Source organism: Falco peregrinus, chromosome 9, assembly GCF_023634155.1.
Source record: "Falco peregrinus isolate bFalPer1 chromosome 9, bFalPer1.pri, whole genome shotgun sequence".
Classification (NCBI taxonomy): Eukaryota; Metazoa; Chordata; class Aves; order Falconiformes; family Falconidae; genus Falco; species Falco peregrinus.
This window is the reverse complement of record NC_073729.1, coordinates 24634979-24653440: the sequence shown is the minus strand read 5'-3', so window position 1 is coordinate 24653440 and position 18462 is coordinate 24634979. Positions and strand designations below refer to the sequence as shown.

At 47.9% G+C, this 18462-nt stretch overlaps 1 protein-coding gene across 1 annotated transcript in view; it reads left to right on the top strand.

The window, feature by feature from the left end:
- Positions 1–1851: 1851 nt before the first annotated feature.
- COL20A1 (collagen type XX alpha 1 chain) overlaps positions 1852–18462 on the top strand; it is a 52947-nt gene continuing 36336 nt past the window's right edge. Inside the window, exons 1-12 of the mRNA XM_027790337.2 lie at positions 1852–2066; positions 5564–5648; positions 8151–8261; positions 10005–10148; positions 10379–10537; positions 11483–11680; positions 12918–13073; positions 13783–13902; positions 14062–14226; positions 15756–15920; positions 17271–17443; positions 18105–18234. Coding sequence (XP_027646138.2) covers positions 5576–5648; positions 8151–8261; positions 10005–10148; positions 10379–10537; positions 11483–11680; positions 12918–13073; positions 13783–13902; positions 14062–14226; positions 15756–15920; positions 17271–17443; positions 18105–18234 — 1594 coding nt within the window. The 5' untranslated portion in view covers positions 1852–2066; positions 5564–5575. The remainder of the gene's footprint in view (positions 2067–5563; positions 5649–8150; positions 8262–10004; positions 10149–10378; positions 10538–11482; positions 11681–12917; positions 13074–13782; positions 13903–14061; positions 14227–15755; positions 15921–17270; positions 17444–18104; positions 18235–18462) is intronic.

Here is an 18462-nt window from a genome sequence, read left to right as displayed (position 1 = left end):
GGGTGATTGCGTTTGCAGGCAATGCAGAATATTCATACTCAGACTACTCCGAAAGTGAATTAAATTTAGAATAACAGGTAACAACAAGAAAGTGGGGAGTTTTCTTGCTTTCCAGTTCACAGAGCATCCTGCGTGTGATCCACCTGCAATGCTGTGCATACAGGAGGGTGATTTCCAGCACTCTTGCTTAGGGCAGGTCCTTCAGTGCAGCTCTTTTGTCCACCCACCAAGTCTTTAAAAAAAAACCCCAAAAAACCCCATACCAAACAACAACAAAAAGTAATTTTGATTTGTGTTAAAGTGGGAGCTGAATTTCTTGGAAAATCTGGTGTCAGCTGTATATTAGGTATTGCATTACTGCTGTCTGTCTCTTTTTTCCCTCGGTAGAAAGGGATGTGTGCTCCCCCAGCACTGGTGCAGAGGTGATCAGACTACTTGGAGCACAGCGTTCCTGGGACATGGTCCAAACAAGATGTTTGCATTGATAATCCACCGGGGTCCTCCCAGCCCCTAAGTGAAACCAGACAGGTTTTTAAGCTGTTTGTCAATATGCTTACAGTTGTTATTGCCAGCTATCCAGTGCACAAGCGAAGCAGCACCCATCTGCCTTTTTGCTTTTTAAATTCTGTTTTGTGTGGCTGTTCGGGGAGGGCTTGGGTGCCTGTGCTGGCTCCAGGGTTCAACCCAGAGCCCTGGGCTTGAACTGAAGTCCAAGCCAGGAGACTGCAGCCTTGTGTGGGCACCTTGGGAAAGGTGGGCCAGAAAGCAACAGCCTGAACATAAGCACTGGAAACAGCTCCAGAGTTTTCTGAGGTAAACAGGGCATGAATTTTAGCTCTGGATCTGAATTCCCTGCAAGTGAAATACAGGAGATCTGTGCTCTTCCCTTTCTCACCTTCTCTGAGCTTCAAATTGTAGCAAATCTGAGCAACTACTGACATCCGGTAGGAATTACAGGAGAGGTAATTTGTGGTGTTTACATACAGGGCAGCGACAACCTCCTCTCCACAGGGTACCAAATGCTCCATGTTTTGCTTTAATGAGATTTAAGTGCTTCATTTGGGTGTTATCCTTTGTGCTGTATATAGTGATGCTTTTAAATACTTACTAGATTACAAAACAAACCTGCAGTGAACTACCAAATGTTTGTTTATTGTGCAAAATATTTGAAAACTATGATTATGTGGGGTTTTTTTTCATCTAACTTTCAAATGTCTCTGTGTTTCCCATCAAATGGCAATTGCAAGTTTCTTGCAGCTCATCCTGTTGCAGTGGGGACTGATGTTGACGATCCCTGGAGATGCAGCTGAAAATTTGCCCTCCATTCGCAATGAGAAATGCCGCTGTCAGTTGTTCCATCCTGGCAGTGAGGACAAAATCTTCCAGGAAAGGTTCTGGCGTGAAGCTGGATGGCTCTTCCAGGCGCTCCCAGGGCCAGGGACCACATACCGGTGGAGGTCAGGGCTGTGTCCCACAGCTGGGAAGTCTGCAGCACCATTGAGCTCCAGTTCATGATTCAGCCTCTGGCCTTGCAAAACTTACAGATGTGCTTAATTTCCTTAAACAAATGCAATGCAATTTGCTTTCAGTGCAAACGCCGGGCTCTCAAAAATATTTAATGGGATGTGAATGGGGCTGGACTGACTTCATCCCTGGGAGTCTGACAGTGGGCGGGAGCCACAACTTGTTGCTGCGCTCTAGGAAATCAGTGTGCAGCTTCCTAGACATATATTTAGTATTTAGTTAGCAAAACCACTAAAAAAACCCTATTTACTGTTTTTCATAGAAGGAGTCTCTTGCTTTTTGTGCATGCTTTATTTAGCTGCACGTAGGAGCCAAGCAGTGCTCTCTGCTGCGTGGTGAGAGGGAGGTGGGGGAGCCGCTGTCCCTCTCCCCCTGCTCTCCCTCCCCTTCTTTATCCCTCCTGACGTCTGGGAATTGAAATCTCTGATCACGCTGAGGAACAGATGAGGCGCCAGGGCTGCTTCTCCCCCAATTTAAGAATGTAGCTGGATTCATCGCACCTCCCAGGCTGACTCCAGGGAAAACCGTGCCGCTCTGCAGAGGTCTGTGGTTCATTCCTTTTCAGGGCTCGGTTTGCGGGGATGCCGAGGAGGGGCTGTGTGGTTTTGGGGCACGTGTGGGTATTGGAAGAGCTGTGAACTTCTGCAGGGTTTTGCTCTCTGGGAAACTTGGAGCTAGTGCAGCTCAGCCTGGGCAGCACTGCTGATGCTGCACAGGGCTGGCAGGTCTCATCCTCTTATGGTGAAGTAGCTTCAAGACTTGCGTTCACTGCAGGTTGGGTCTAAATATTGCTGGGACTGATTTAGCAATTCTTTTGGAGTGATGGCTGTGAGAAATGCAATTTGTTTGATGGTTTGGTTTTTCATTCCTCTGTTTTGTGGTTAACAGTACACAAGTTGCTTGTGGAAATTGTTACTAGAGAGGACAGTACTTGGAGGGGTTTGTTTGCCATGGCAGCTGTCTGGGTGGGTTTTTCCCACCTGGAGGTGTGGAGTGGGGCTGTACCACCAGCTGTGGGGAGCTGCAAAGGCTCAGCCTAGAAGTGAAACTTGTGCCTTACTTTTTTGAAGCTGCTGCTGGAATAACTGTGAGTTTTTGTTCAGTAGTGGCACTGAAACACAGATTTCCAGGAGAAAATAGAAAACAGCTGATGAAGTGGTTTTTTTTTTAGTCTGTTTTAGGTGCTTTAGCTAGCAAAGTACTCGGAGCATGGGGCAGATCTGCTCCCTGCACTGGCTGCCGCGGGCAGGTGGCTGGTTCCTGCCACAGGGCTGTCCCGGCTGTGCGGTGACATTGCTCCTGCCAGCCCTCCTGCATGGAGGCGGGGATGACCTCTGGGATGAGCAAATCTCCCTGAACTGTGGCAATAATTCACAGTGCCCCCGAACCCCCACTTTTAGTTACGCTGATGTAACTATGCGGCAGTTTTTGATTTTTTTTAATATATATTTTTTTCTATAATTAAAGCGTTTTAAAATTTCCTGTACAAATAAGGGGATCCCTGACTGCCTTAACCTCCAAATCCCCTCTGAACATGCAGCTGGGGCAAGCGGGAAGTAGTGTGTCATCCCCCCCGACCCTTTTTCCAGGCCCTGGAAATACTCACCACATGCTGCATGTGTTGCTGGCTCCAAATTCCTTCCTTGGATGAGTAATGGGAGAGAGAGATCGGCGTGCCAGAGGCTCCCTGCCCGCCAGCAGGCTGATGTCACTGTGGTCCCCTCAGTCCCAGGGTCCACAGCTCAGCCTGTCTGGCTGGTGGCACCAGTGAGGGCAGAAATGGGTGGGAAGCGACCTCAGAGGCCCAGGGTGAGGGCTTGGGGTCCAGCAGACAACCTGTAGAGAAGGAGCTCAGCAAGGTGGGGGAAAGAGAGCTCCTCCAGCCGTGTATCTTCCACCACTTCAAACAGGTGCATTTGTTACTCCTGCTTTACCGCTAGGAAAATGACAGTTGGAGAAGAGGCAAAATAGCGATGGGTTTGCCTCTTGAGCTTGGAAGAAGAGCTGAAGTCCCTGTTCCTTGTTTTAGTCGCAGTAAAGATCCACACCCTGGGGACTTACTGAATTTTTATATATATATATATATATATATATATATATATATATATATATATATATATTTAATTATAAATGAAAGGTTAACACTGAACTCGTCCTTACTGGCACATAAGGGTGGGAGCTCTCGGCTGAATCAGACCCTAGTTCAGTGCAGGCTGGAGAAGCCCGTGTATTCCTTTCACTGGGCTTTGCATCCCATATAACCCTGGTTAACATAAAAAGATCATACACAATCCAGTGGTTTTGCCAGAGTTTGACATCCCGTTGGCCAGCAGAGCCACGGGGAAGCTGCAAGGAAATCAAGAGCAGTTTGGGTGGCATTGCAAAATGCCACAGATGAACTTTTGGTTTGGGGAATTTTTCAAAAATGCAGACTTTTTGCTGTTGTTTGGTAGACGTACCTCTGCAGCCAGGGCAGGCTTGGCTTTTCTGGAGGTGGCAGTCAGATTCTGAAAACCCACCTGTAAAATGTTTGCTCTTTTTTATAAGCAATGACTTCATTTTATTAGCTGGAAAAAAAGCACAAGTGTTTCCCATGGCTAAGGGCTTTAGTTACACTGCAGTTGTTCTGTATAACCTGATCTTCAATCAAAAAGATAAATAAATCACAGACTGAGTTAACATCTCCCTGTTATAACTTGCATATTTTTCCATTCGTTCTTACAGCATTTAGAACTGATTTAAACCCCAGGAGATCATGGCTGGGTCACTCATGTGCATATTTATTTTTCCTTGAAATTGCTAAAAAGCTGACGTATTTGAAGGGAAATAGGCATTTGCCAGGAGCTTCTAAATACCTGTCCATCACAATGAATAGAAGTGAAATGTCACTGCAGACAGCAGTGGAGGAAACCTGTGTATGGTCTGGTTCTGCCAAAAGCAATAAGGCTGAAATACGTAGCACAAAAATGACAGATGCCAATGATGCGTTGCAAAAGGCCAACAGTGTATGTTTAAAACCTGGTGTCTTGAGACTGAGACGAGGGAGAGGCACTGTTTCCATCAGGAGGGTTCTATGCTGAGCTGACATTTCCAACCCAAACTCAACAAAACTGAAAGCCAGGCCAGCAGAGATAGCTGAAGGTACTGGAGGTCCGTGGGCTGTAGGCTGGCTGGCTGTAGCCAGCCGGTTTTGTCAACGCTGCAGAAGTTACTTCTAAGCCAAACTGACCCTCTGCCATGATTAAGTCTGTAGCTGCATCTGTTTACAGTCTGTTCAGGTGAACAAGTTCAAACAGGACTATCCCAGCAAGTCCTGAATGCAGCTTCTCGGGAACTCCACCGTGAAATAAGAAATAAACCCCTCGGTTCTGAACGGCTGACATATAAACTGACCTACCCCTCCTGCAGCATAACTGCTTTATCACAGCGACTACAGGGTCATTACATCTGCGGTGTAAGGAGTCTGTCTGCCAAAGAATGCTCCTCTGAATGCTTTCCCCCTCATGATCAGTGTGTGCCTTGCGGGGACATGAGAAAGGTGCTGTGCGTTTGTATACCTATGTTGATTTTGGTCATGATAATTGGAATTCATTACTTGTATGCTTTAAATGAGAAGTTGTTCTGGAATCTATGTCTAGCCAGTGATTCGGCCAGTGTTGCCTGTTTCCACGGTCAGAGCAGAGCCCAGCAGCTGTTGTACCACTGTTGAGCCCATCCTACCGAGGGAGCAGTGCCCATCCCCAGGACCAAGCACGCTGAAAGCAAACAAAGCCTACTCCCCGTCAGGTTTCTAAACACAGTTTAGTACTAGTCCAAGGCATTGAACAGCTGTATTGGAGAGACCAAGAATATAAAAGAATATCTAGGAATTGTAGGAAAATTCATATGTGCTTCTCCATCCATCCTTCCAGTGCTGTCGGTGTGGCATAGAGCTATAGATCTCAGCTTGTGGTCCCTGAACTAAGAGTGCAAAAATCTGGGTTTTGACATGATGAAATGTAACATTTACTTCTCCTTCCTGATGTTTGCCCTCTTGTAGGTCCTGGTCACTATGCTGATCCACACTTGTTTCTTTTTTGCCTGCCTGCCTGTGGCGAGCCATGTCTGGGGACGAGTGGGCCAAGGTAAGGAGCCCGCCTGCCTTGCTCTGGGCCATTCCCGGTGGCTCGGCTGTCACCTGGGTTCACCCAGCCCATGCCAGAGCCCTTCCTGCAGCAGTGGCACCGCATGGGAGGGACATTCCTGCTCACACGCAGGATTTCAGGGGGATGCTGTGCGCTGGTGTCTGTTGGTGAAGCTCCAGACAGCCTGTTCGCACACACGAAGAGCAATGGGAGGTCAGGGGACCCATGTGGGGGGAGAAGCTCGATCCCTCCCCACCCTGCCAAGCCTGTGCTCATCACTGGCAGCAGCTCAGCGTGCCGCTCCCTCGCACCGGGGCTGCATTTCAGCCTGTGTCAGCAATGAAGGGTGTTTGTGTGATCTGCAAATGGAGCTTGAAATCAGGAAGCAAAAGGGCGTTGCTTCTGTTAGTCACTGCCTTTGTCCTGTGCCTTGAAACTTTGGATGTATCGATGATCTGTGGTGCGACATCTGGAGAAAAAAGCACATAAGGTGCATTCCTCCTGTAACCTATAGCATGCCCATAGTGCCATAAATGAGCAGAAAATACCGACAGCACCTCACCATAGCCTTTCTGGTGTTGGATTGCATTTGTATTCCATTTGAGCCTTCTGTGGAAGCGGTCAGCACAAATGTTTCTAGAGTGGTGATGGCACTTCAGAGTTTGGACAAACGTGTCTCCATGCTGTGTATCTTCCAGACCAGCCTCTGCAGCTAAATCTGGGCTTAACTCCCTATCAGCCGGAAAGCAAGGTCACAGCATGAAACAGTGCACATCCAACACAGGGCAGGGGAACAGTGGAGCTTTCATGGTACCGGGGTTCATTTGCATCCAGCACATAATGGTGCTTTAGAGGATGCTGTCCTCATCTGTCTGGGGACATTCTTGCCTTTTTAGCTTCTGGGCTCCTAGAGTGATTTCTTGAGGAGCTGGACCACACTCGGCCAAAAGAAGACAGCTTCATGTTTAATCTAAGTATGAATTCCCCTTATTGTTCAATGATCTTTTACCATTTCTTTTAGGCATGATTCTGGGATTTGATTTTGCCCCTCACCCTTCTTCCCCACGTTTTCTTTCTTCCCCTTCAGATTTGCCAGGGGTTAGATGTGAATCTCAGCTTTGTTTCCCCAAAATAGTTATCTGCTTGTTGGGCAGCCTGCAGGAAGTTTCTGCAAGGAAAGGTTAAGGCACAGATGTTGGGCTGAGATTAGCAAGTCCTCACTGCCAGCTCTCACTGCTTTCCTGGGCTGTGACTTCAGGGCAAAGATGTCAGGAGATGTCTGGACATCATGTGAAAACAGATTAGGGACCTGAGGAGTCCTGAGCAACACAGTTTGCCAGCACTTAGCCAGACACTCCAGGTCACCCTAAGCTTTTTTTGTGAGTAATGGTAAAGGGAAAGAGATTGGTAGCAACTACAAATGACGGGGGCATTTGAGTGCAGATGCTTCTAGTGCACAGGCGAAGAACGCACTCACTCATTGCAAATTAGGGCAGCCTGCTGGAAAGGCAGCTATAGGTGCAGTGTCAGGAAGGAGGGGAAATAAATCTGCTGAGTTGCCATCCTATATCCAGTCAAGTGAAAAAGTATCATATGGTGACATCTGCACGACAGTACAGCTATGTTTTACCAAGGAATCATTGATTCAAATAGTGACACATGAGTTCAGACATCTAGCTGGGGTTTAAAAGATATCTGTGAAATCTGGAGATGATAAGAGAATGTGCTCTTTCTTCTTTTTACTTCCTTGTCTGATACTATTTTTTTCCTCAGGATCTGTCATTTAGTTTTCTGCTCCCTGCAGCAAACTGATACAAGCTGGTACCCATGAGTTACGGTGCTGCCAGGAACAGTTATTTACACTTTATCAGGTTTTCTTTCTTTTTATTCTTTTTTTAATTTTTTTTTTTAATTTTTTTTTTCATTCTAAACCCAGCTGGTCCTTGGAGCTGCCTCTGAAATGGTCTTTCTGCAGAAGTATGGGATCCATCAGCTGGGGAATGTCTATTTCTCAGCAGCCCAAGTCCACTGAGGAGCTTCACTGAGCCCTTTGGGCTGTTTTCTGCCCTCCCGTTTCAGATGTTGGCACTAAACACACTTGCTGAAACAGAACAGTCTGCATGACATCTTCCAGGAGAGTCCTCCAAGATGCAAGGGGTGCAGAGAAAGCCTTCACCAATACGGGCAGGCTGTTTTCCCTGTTTGCAGCAATGTATATGGAGGTCTCATTTGAGCACCTGAGAAACTCCTGTTCATGTAGGGTGGAGGCTACAGGTTTGCAGTGACCTGTGGAGGGTTTCCTGGCAGAGGTGCTGGGGGATTGCAGGAGCTGCTGTGCAGCGTCAGGGGCTGCTGAGGACTTGCACGAGATGGTGAAGGTTTCCTCTACACTGCAACCATTCCCATGTCTGTAGAGGAGGTGGCATCTGTGGTGTCTGGTGGGTGCATGTATGGAGGGAAGAACTGCATCCATAACAGCACGGATCATCTTCTCCTCCCCAGGGTCAGGCCGGCTTAAACTCACTGTCCTTTCAGAAGACAGGCTCCAAATGAAATGGAAAGAGACAGAAGGGAACATCAATGGCTACAAAGTTCGGGTGAAGCCCATGGCAGGTATGTGCTGGTGCGCTGGACAACAGAACCAGCAGAGGTTTACGTATGAGTGAAGGACTGAGCTCCACGTTGTGACTGGTGGACAACAGGACTTTGGTGAGAGCATTACTTAGAACTTAAGGTGACAGGGATAAGGCAGAGAAAATTATCCTCTGGTTGTTCTGCTTGCAAGTGATTACCTAGGTCAAAACTTTCCATCGAGCTGTACACACAGTGCAGACAAGAAGTCTTTCAGGTCACCAGGAGAGCAGTCTGTAGTGCCACATCGCTGCAGGCACAGTCCCCCTGTCACTCGCTCACAAGAGAGAGATGGAATCCAGCTCTCATTATCCTACGGGAAAGGCTTAGCCAGAGAATGTTGCTCTTTGGAATTGCGTGAGAAAAAAGATGAGGAAAGGTTCATTGTCTGGTTCTTCTGTGGGAGCTCCCAGCTCTTCCCCCACCAGCAGGAACATGGGAGTGGAATTCCTTGACCCCATGTGTGGCAGAGCTCAGCCCCCTTAGCTCTCTACCCCAGCCCAGCTACAGCTTCCCTGACTTTTGACAACGAACCTGGTGGTGTTGGAAGGACATGATGTCCCTTGGTGGGGAGCGATGGTTGGAGGCAACCTTAGCCCTGGCTGGCATTTGGGTTTCAGTCTCTGCTGCTCTCCCAGCAAGCTGGAGAAGGGAGCTGCCAGGCAAGAGTGCATGCGGCACAGCTCTTGTGATCGTCCACCCGCTTTTAGCTTAGCCCCCACCTGTTTCCCGAGCTGGAGCAGGAGGTTTCTCATTCCTTCCCTGCCCTGCTCCTCCCCTGGTCTCAGCTCAGTAGAGCCATGAGCATCCCGGGAATGCAGGGAATCCCCGCCAGCACGCCCTGCACGTGCCTGAGGCTTTCCCTCTTAGCAGGCTGGGAGCTCCATCTCCAGCCCTAGGCATGAGCTTAGGGATGCCGGGGTCAGAAACACATCCGTCTCCATAATTTCAAGCCCGTAGACCTTTCCTAATCAGAGGGGTTTATGAGCTGGTTTGCCTCTCTCCGTTCTGTGCAGTGCAGAGAGCACAGTGCAGCAACTGGCTGCTGCTTTGCAGAGCTGCCTGGCTCCACCTGCTCACTGCAGTGCCAGTGCAGAAATCACCCAGTTCTTGGCTGGTCAAGGCATCACAGACCCAGGGCAGGTCCCAACACCGTGGGACATGGCTGGAGGGGTCTGGAGGCAGTGCTGACCCCAGAAATGAGCTGTCTCTTCCCAGAGAGCAGCTGCCCCTGGAGAGAGACAGGGCTTGCAGGGACAGCACAGCAAGAGTGGCTGGGATGAGTCCCGCATGCCAGTGATGATCCCAGAGACACCAAGCCACTGCCTCATTTTGTCACGTACGACCTCAAGCACATCAGTTGGTTGGATGTTTTTATACGCAGTATTTACTAACAATTGCCAAGTCTTTATCCTCTGAAGACTGACTGACTTTCCACTCAGCAACTCCTTGAGAAGTTGGTGAGAGCTGCACTAATGCTGGGCGCAAACTGGTTTTCCATTTTGGGCATGCATCAGGGATTTTAAAAAAAAAATATCCTAAACGTTCTCAACATTGGATCAGGAAAAAAAGCGAAAATCAGAGATCCACAAAATTTAAAAAAAGAAGTAAGAGTTGACTGAGGTCCCTAGGCAGACATTCCCGGCATTTCAGCGGTGCTTTTGCTACTGTCAGCTTAAATTTAAGCTCTAACAGGCTCTGAACTGTGGCTTCATCCCACCTCAGGGGACTCGGAGCAAGAAGTCATGCTGAAAACCAAGACTCCCAAAGCCACAGTGGGGGGGCTGAGCCCTACCAAGGAATATACACTGCAGGTCTACGTGCTCAACGGTTCCCAGGAAGCCCTGTTTGCCAAGAGGAAATTTGTGAGTAAGTAGTGTGTGTTACGTTTTACTATTCAGAGACCTCCTAAGGCTCTTGGAGATGTGGCTCCTCGGAGTTCTGGCATATGCCCTGCAGGCTCTGTGGCAATCACAGAGCCTGCTACTATTTTCATTGGAAGGTTAGAAAGGGTGATGGTGAAGAGCCAGGGGAGGAAGGGTGGACTGTGACTCACAGACCTGTCTAGATGACTTTCTCTGTTTTTGGTTTTCCTACAGTAGAGGAACTAAAAAATGCATCCCAGACTAGAAATAATCGAAGAAACTCAGGAGCTGCATCAGGAAAGAATCTCACCTCTTGGGGGAACTCAACAGCTGAGCACAGTGGGGTGGCAGAGGCCACCCCACCACCCCTGAACGCCCTCTTGACACAGCCAGGTGGGTTCAGTGACTGCCCTGGAGTCATGTTGGGTTGATTTTGAGCTGTGGTCTCTTCCATGCTCCCGTGGTTGGAGCATTAAGCACAGCTGTCCCTAAAACGACTCCCACCCTCTCCCTGCTCCCTTCATCAGGGCCGTTCCCTCAGTGAGGCATGCTAGCCCAGTCTTAGTGCTTGCATGCAGTTCTTGACTACAAAAACACAGTGAGCAACCTAAAAATACTTGCCCCTCCTGCCAGTCAACCTGAAATAGCACATCTGTGCATTCCCAGGGCTAACAGGTATTCAGATTCAGCAGGTACAGTCAACTGAGAGCCAATCCTTCGAGAACCAGCTGAGCACTGGGGTTAATGGTGCTTGACCTCCTCGGCTTGGTGTGCCAAGGCTGGCTGCAGAGAGTCTGCCAGAAGGTGTGAGCCCTCCCCTGTGGCTGAGGACTGTATATAACTGCATAGATTCTCACGTATCTGGCAAAAAGGTTTGCATGAGTTCAAAAGGCAGTTACGTGTGCTGATGGAAGAAAGATCCATCAGGGCCATATTGCAAAAAGGCTTGCACTAGCTCAGGGTGTTTCCGAGTCACAGATTGCTGAGGTCTGGAGAGTACAGTGGGTAACAGGTGTCACGGTATGTGTTCCCAGATTTGTATTTTATAAACATTCATTATATTTCATCATTAAAGATAATGGGAAGGACAAATTTTTGATGTGATCCACTACTAACATTATTATTAACTCATGAGCCCGCATGCAGCCCTCTCAGAGAAGCATGAATGAAGATTGTCTCCTTCATCTAACTACTGCTTTGCATAAAGCTTGTAGGACTTTTATCCTCCCTGAGCCCCCTGTACTTCTGTCAAATGTGGCTTAAATCAGTTGACGAGCAGAGCAGGTTGCATGGGATGACACAGCTAGGGACAAGGGGATTTTTCTCTTTGGAGCACAGCAAAGGACAGAGCTGAAACAAAAAGGCAGAAGGGGAACCAGCCAAAGGCCTCAGGAGAAACAAGAAACCAGCCCGGTGTGGAGGCCAGTGTGACAGAAGCAACACCAACAACCACGAAATCGTCCCAGCGCACTCCTGGAAATTCAGAGCGACAATCTCTAGGAAAAGAAAAAGCGACAAAGGATTCACTGAGGCGAGGTGAGAGGGCTTTCAGACATGTCTTGCTGCTTCTTCCCTACTGTTTTCCCTAACACTTGTTGAATACAAGCTTTCCATCCCACCTGTCACCAAGATTTTCAGGAGTACAGCACTGCTGATAGTGCCTTCCATTGCTAGGCTGCGCTTTGGGGAACTGTCAAGGATCACTGGGAGTTCTGTAGAACATCACTGATTTTAAGGCAAACTGAAGCTAGGCTAAAAATTCCTTCCAGATGATGTAACTTATCACATTCCCACTATTCTCTCTCTTCATGTTGCCACCCCCTCCTGCTTCAGACAGATCCATGTAAGAGTTTGTATTCTTGAACAGACCCCTTCCACCCATGGGCCTTTCCAAGCCTTCAGAAGGGGAGGAGAGCATCAGTGATGTTCATTATTCAACCTGCTCCACCTTCTGGACTTGTTCTTCATGTTTCATAGATAACTGATCCACCATGGTCCTTCAGATTCGTCAGTTGAGACTATGGCAGGGCAGGTGGCTCTCAGAACTGTTGAAATGGCGGGAATGAGATTGGCAAGAGCATCCTCTTTTGGTCCCTTGAGGCCAGCAGGAATCTGTGACTGTGAAAAGAGATAGGGTAGTAACTTCTCTGAGTCCACTGAATCTTGATGGGATACCTATTTCCTTCCACCAAAGATGGAAAATCCCCCATCTGAAAAATATTCAAGGAAGATGCATCCAGTGAGCAACATGTCCCATCTTATCCTCTGTTAAGCTGCAGGCCTGGGGTGGGGAGAAAGGCAGGGCTTGAGTATCTGTGATGCCAGCAGGTTTTTACAGAGAGATTGGATTTAATATAAAGCCATGAAATAATTAGAGCCCACAGGGGATCTCGTGATGGAACGGAATTAAGCAATCACCTGCAATTCTTGGAGACATAGGCTAAATACAAGGGAAGCTCTGGGCTGGGGCTGAGATGTAATGGAGCTGACAGCTTGCAGAGAGTGGTGCTTGGGTTAGGTACAGCCTCCTGACAGCTTTAACCCGTTCTTTGCAGAAATGCAGCTGTGCACCACTCAGTTTCTTGGTACTGAGAGGGGTTATCCTTAGCCATGTGGTTTTCCCAAGGTGCTGGGATGCATCAGGCTGGCAGATGGTCCAATTTACCATCCAGACAAGTCCTTACACTGCAGATTTGCTTCTTGTCTTAAAACCGAAGCAGTTTGTCCTCCTTTACAATTGGTTTTCTCAATATGAGATCTTTCTCCCCTCCAGGTTCCCAGTTCCAGTGTGACACATCTGCGATGATTGATATTGTCCTGCTTGTGGATGGATCCTGGAGCATCGGACGCAGCAATTTCAAGCTGATTAAGGAGTTCCTGAGCAATTTGATTTCCCCATTCAGTATTGACCAAGACAAGATAAGAGTAGGTAGGACACTTTGCTGTTTCCTGACCTTGGGAAGCCCGTGTTTCAAGGGGTCATGGTCTCTCTTCCTGTGGTTATGTGCCCCTCTGAGGAGCTTTTATTCCTTTAGAGTGCGGTCCGTGCTTGCTGTTCATGACAGCTTTGCCCGTCTGGTAGCAAGCTCTGGCCTCTAGTGGCTGTAAGCAACAGCTGCACAGTCAACAGCGGCGATGGCTTCTGTCGACGCCGAGATATTTGGGATCTGCTGCCTGCCTCTGAGGTGATGCTCGGCCTCCGCAGCAGGTGCAGGCAGATGCAGTGGCAAAGCTGCACTGGAGCTGCTCTGAGCTTAGCTCAGAATGGTGCTGCTGCCGGTTCTGAGTGGTGCTGATACTGGCCAGGCTGTACGTGAAAAAGGACAGTGTAAATCCTTCCACCTCCTTGTAGCCAACCGGTCTGACCCCAATTAACATTGAGACCTTATCAAATAGTTCAGAGCATCATCACAGGGTAAGTACCACTGTACCAGTGGGGTCTGGGGCATCATCTTGCTGCCTGCATGACAAGGACCATGCAGAGAAGTGGACTTAGAAGCCAAATCTGCTCACCTCCTCTCCCTTTCATTATTTTGTGCCATCCTCCCATGGCAAGCCTGACACTGCCTCCCCAAAGGGTTTCTGCCCTTGCAGCTTACCTTGGCTTGCATGATGCTGATCGCTCTTGTCTTCCCCAGGGCTGTCCCAGTACAGCAGTGATCCCCGCACGGAGTGGGATCTGAGTGCTTACTCTACGAGGGACCAGGTGCTGGAAGCCGTGAGGAGTTTGAGGTACAAGGGCGGCAACACCTTTACAGGTAACTCCATCTTGCAGGTGTCTGTTAAAATACCTGTTTGGCTGCAGCAGAGGAAGCTGTTCCCATGGGATGACATCTCTGTGGGGGCAGAGACAAGAGTAAAGGCGGTGGGGTTGTCTGCGAGGCTGTAGCACAGCCCCCGTCTCTGCTCCTCTCCAGGTCTGGCTCTCACCCACGTCCTGGAGCAGAATCTGAAACCGGCTGCTGGTGCCCGGCTGGAGGCTGAGAAGTTGGTAATACTCCTGACTGATGGAAAATCCCAGGATGATGCCAACCTGGCTGCTCAGACCTTGAAAAACCTGGGCATAGAGATATTTGCCATTGGTAAGATCACAGCCATTGACAAGCTGTAGGACAAAGCCAACCTACTTTTGATCTTCACATTGAAGGTTATGTTTCCTCAACTTTCATAGAAGCATCTTGAAGCTGCAAAACTGAGGTAGTGGGTAAGACCTCATTGCTTTGTGACTAGGATGGAAATTAACTTTTTATTCAGCACAGGCAATGTCTTAAAAGGGTATTTTGTTTCTTTAGCAAAAACATTCATTCACACGAGAGATTTCACACCTTCCATCTATAAGACATTTGTGAGCCTCAGAGACCTGTGCCATCAGAACAATATTCTCAGCTGTGGAATTAGGCAAGAGAATATTGTATTGGGGAGGGCAGGAGACCTTCTTTGTAATTACTGCCTCTCACAACTTTCCATTTCTCTGAATAATAACATTGCCTGTTCTTCACTATCCAGTGGCAATAATGAAACACAAAATGGCCTTGAGCAGCAATGTCCTTGATAACTACACGGCTCTGCTAGAGACTAATACACGAGCAATAAAAGTTGCATAGAAAACTCTCCTAACATTGCGGTCCCCAAAACTTTAAGTGCTAATTTATGTTGGGAACACATGAGCAAGGTTTTATTGTGTAGGGTTATGTAGCTAAGTGGCTGGCACTGTGATTCCTCCCATGGACGTGTGCTGTGCAGCACAACAGGCTGACAGCTGTGTGCCTGAAATCGCTGGGAGAGCTGATCCTGGCTGGGGTCTTTGCCTTTCCTCTCTGGTTAGAGAAAGATCATCCTGTTTGGTCTTTAGACATCAGGGCCTGAGTGTTAATCTCAATAGCACCTTGGCTCTCCCTGCAGAGCAAGAGGAAGGGAGGCTCGCAAAGCTGTTGGGGTAGTGGTCTTGGACTTGAGCAACCAGGTGGGATCCCTGCCTGGCGATGGTGCTGCTTGGGCAATGTTAGGGCAGCCCTGAGCCTAGCACTGGGAAGCAAAATAGGTTGTGTGCTGTAGAGCTTGCTCTGCAGAGGGTTAACGAGGGGATGGAGGATGCTCTGTGATGGTGAAGTTCTGCTAAATAAACGGTCTGCTTCTTGCTCATCCCTGACTCTCCTGAAATGCAATGTGATGTTCTGATGAATAATAGACTCTCTGTGGGGAGTGCTGGCACCTCATAAATGCAAAATTGTTGTTTATTCATTCCTTCCTTCCCCCATTTATGCAACTGCCTCTTAGGGTGAAAATTATTTGCCTTCCTGGTAGCAAAGCCTGCGAGCATGAGGAGGCAGAGAAACAGAACGAGGACTCACTGGACTGTCTCCAGGCCACTAAAGACATTCTTAGCCCATGAAGTTGAAAGCCCTTCCCAGGCTGGACTAAGGCTGTGGCTGCAGGAAAGTCCAAGGTCATTCTCAGACACCAGCCCCCTACTGGAATGACTGGGAGGCTCTGCCTGGAGAGCAGGATGACGATGGACCCATCCTGCCCATAAACCAACACCACAGAGGCAGGAGGCAGGAGCTGCTCTCCCTGGGATGTTTCTCACTCTCATTCTCTGCTGTGGTTGCAGGGGTGAAGAACGCGGATGAGGCAGAGCTGAAGCAGGTGGCCTCGGAGCCGCTGGAGCTCACTGTGTATAACGTGCTGGATTTCCCACTGCTGAGCTCTCTGGTTGGCAGGCTCACCCAGGTCCTGTGCACCAGGATCAAAGAGAAGAGCAACAAGGAAAACACAGGTGAAGTGAAACCTCAGGGAGGGCTGAGCTTCCTTCTGCTCGCCATGCACTTTCCTTGCCATCAGGACTGACCCTTTCTCATACCTTTCCTTCTATGCGCTCCACCACCTCACTTTCCTCCTCCAGTGCTGACCTACTTGCTCAGCCCTCTTTCTGCCTGACAATGGTCCTTGCCCTGTCAACAAGTTGGCCGGTTTCTCCTGTCATCATTGTCTTCTACAAGACCCTCTGGATGCAGTTCTGCTCTCACTCCACTGCAGACTCCCTGCTGTCTCTAACAAGTCACAGAGAGATGTTACCTGTAGATGTTTGCATTCTGATGCTCTTGGTTTAGTTACTTGCTTCCAGCCTGTGAGCCAATACAGGCAGCAGCCCTTCCTACCAGGGGTCTGGATAACTCTTAATGGACATCATCACCTAATGACAATAACTACCATAGCAAGGAAGAGGGGATGTCTTTCCCCTCTTCCATTATCATATAGATATATATGATAAATGCATTGTAACCGTCTTTTCTGAGTTTCTTCCGACCAAAAGGACGCAGAAAAAGAGCTAATTTGAGAATGCATTAGGGAGAGTGTACAGAAGAAACATTGGAGGTAGGAAGAGGAGATGATAAAATGCCTAAGCACATTATTTTTCTCCACACTTTACTTTAAATGATGGATCTCCAAGACACTTTCAAGTTAAAACCAAACAGCCTATTTCTTTCCTTTGCTGGAGTGCAGCTTGTATGATGAACAAAAGAGTAAAGAACCACTCCAGATGTTAGCTTAGATCCTCAGGAGAAATATCGTGCACATATTTCCAGCATATTTCCGTCTCTCTCTGCTCAAAGATTGGCCTAAGGAGAATGGGAAAATCCAACTTTCAAGCATACTTTTATTTTAATGCTGTGGAGAACAATTCATATAAATAAATTGATTACTCCTTATTAATTTGTACTTGTTCGATATAATTAGACATTTTTCAAAGGTGCAGATTAGGCTGAAGAAAGATGAGCTGCTCAGAAAAGAAACCAAAATAACTTCTGCTTGTTCATTTTGACAGATTTTTGTGACCGAGTGAAGCTAGGTCATCTTTTGGATACATGCAAAAATGCAGATTTGTGTTGAAAAAATATTCCCAGCACCCTGCAAAATATACAGCCTGTTCTCTATGGAGTATTTATGTTCTCTGTATGCCCAGTTCTAAAATATTTGTTTCAGAGTAGTTTGGACAGTTTCTATACTCTATAGGGAAGGAGATTGTAACTTCATTTGAAAAATGTCACTCATATTTATGAGCTGGAAAGTACATTTGGTGTGAGAAGTTTGAATGTAGGAAAGTAACTGTGTTTTTAATTCCTAGGCAGCGCTGTGACAGATATCCCTGCGAACACAGGTCCCCAGCTGAGCCCAACTGACCTTAAAATATCAGCTGTGACCTCTAAGAGCATGCACTTGACCTGGAGTCCTCCTGTGAGACCACCAAAGAAATACCGCATTGTGTATTATCCATCGAAGGGTGGTGTCCCCAAAGAGGTGAGAGACCTTTCCCTGGTCGTCTGGGGCTGCAGCATCTTCCAGGTGGTGGCTGGGAATTTAAGTAGGCTTGAGGAGAGAAAAAGATGAGGTAGAGGTACAGTTCTTGTGGGATATCAGCTAAAGCCAGGGATGAAATTAAATGCACAAGTGTAAATGTGATCAGCTGATAGGATGAAAAGACAGAAGAAGAAATGGGATAAACATCAGCTTGCCAGAAACACTGGAAGCCATGCTGCATCAGTTTTTTGCTTTTGCAGTGCTATTCCCTCCCTAAAGCATCTGTTTTGACTCAAAAAGGATGCTCAGGTACACAGAGCTGTCCAAGGATGCTCATCTGGGATGGATATGACTTAGAAAAGCAAATCCAGATTCTTGATGGATTTCCACTGATTTCAGTGAGAGCATGATTAGGGTCTTGTGCTTGGTATTTGCACAGACCCCAGCCTTAGAGGAGAACAGAAATGCTTATTGCCTCTTACCTCTCTATTTTGGGGAGATGCTAGCTTGCACAAAATGCAGAGGACAACTGGACTTCATGTTTCTGGGCACAGATCTGCCACAAAGAAGCCATGGTTGCTAGGGAAGGGCAGTTCAGCCATTCCATTGCTGAAGGCTGGCTAGCATCTCTCTGCCTTGACAGCCCTTTTTGTGCTTTCAGGTGGTTTTAGATGGAGCAGTCTCCTCTCTGCAGCTCTCCAATTTGACCTCGCACACGGAGTATCTGGTCTCGGTGTTTCCTATTTATGACACAGCTGTTGGGGATGGGCTGAGAGGCGTCACCTCCACACGTAAGTCGTGAGTAGAGAGAATTATGCCGATGCATGGTTATAATAGGTAAACTAATTTTGTTCTTTGCAACCATCTCAGACTGGAGCCTGACATTGTATTTTTCACCCTTCCTCAAGTTCAGTCTGTTTACAGCTATCTCCATCTGTGAAGATGTTCAGAACTTGACCAGACAAGACCCTGAGCAACCTGCTCTTTGAGCTGCAGGTTGAACAGAGACCTTCAGGGTC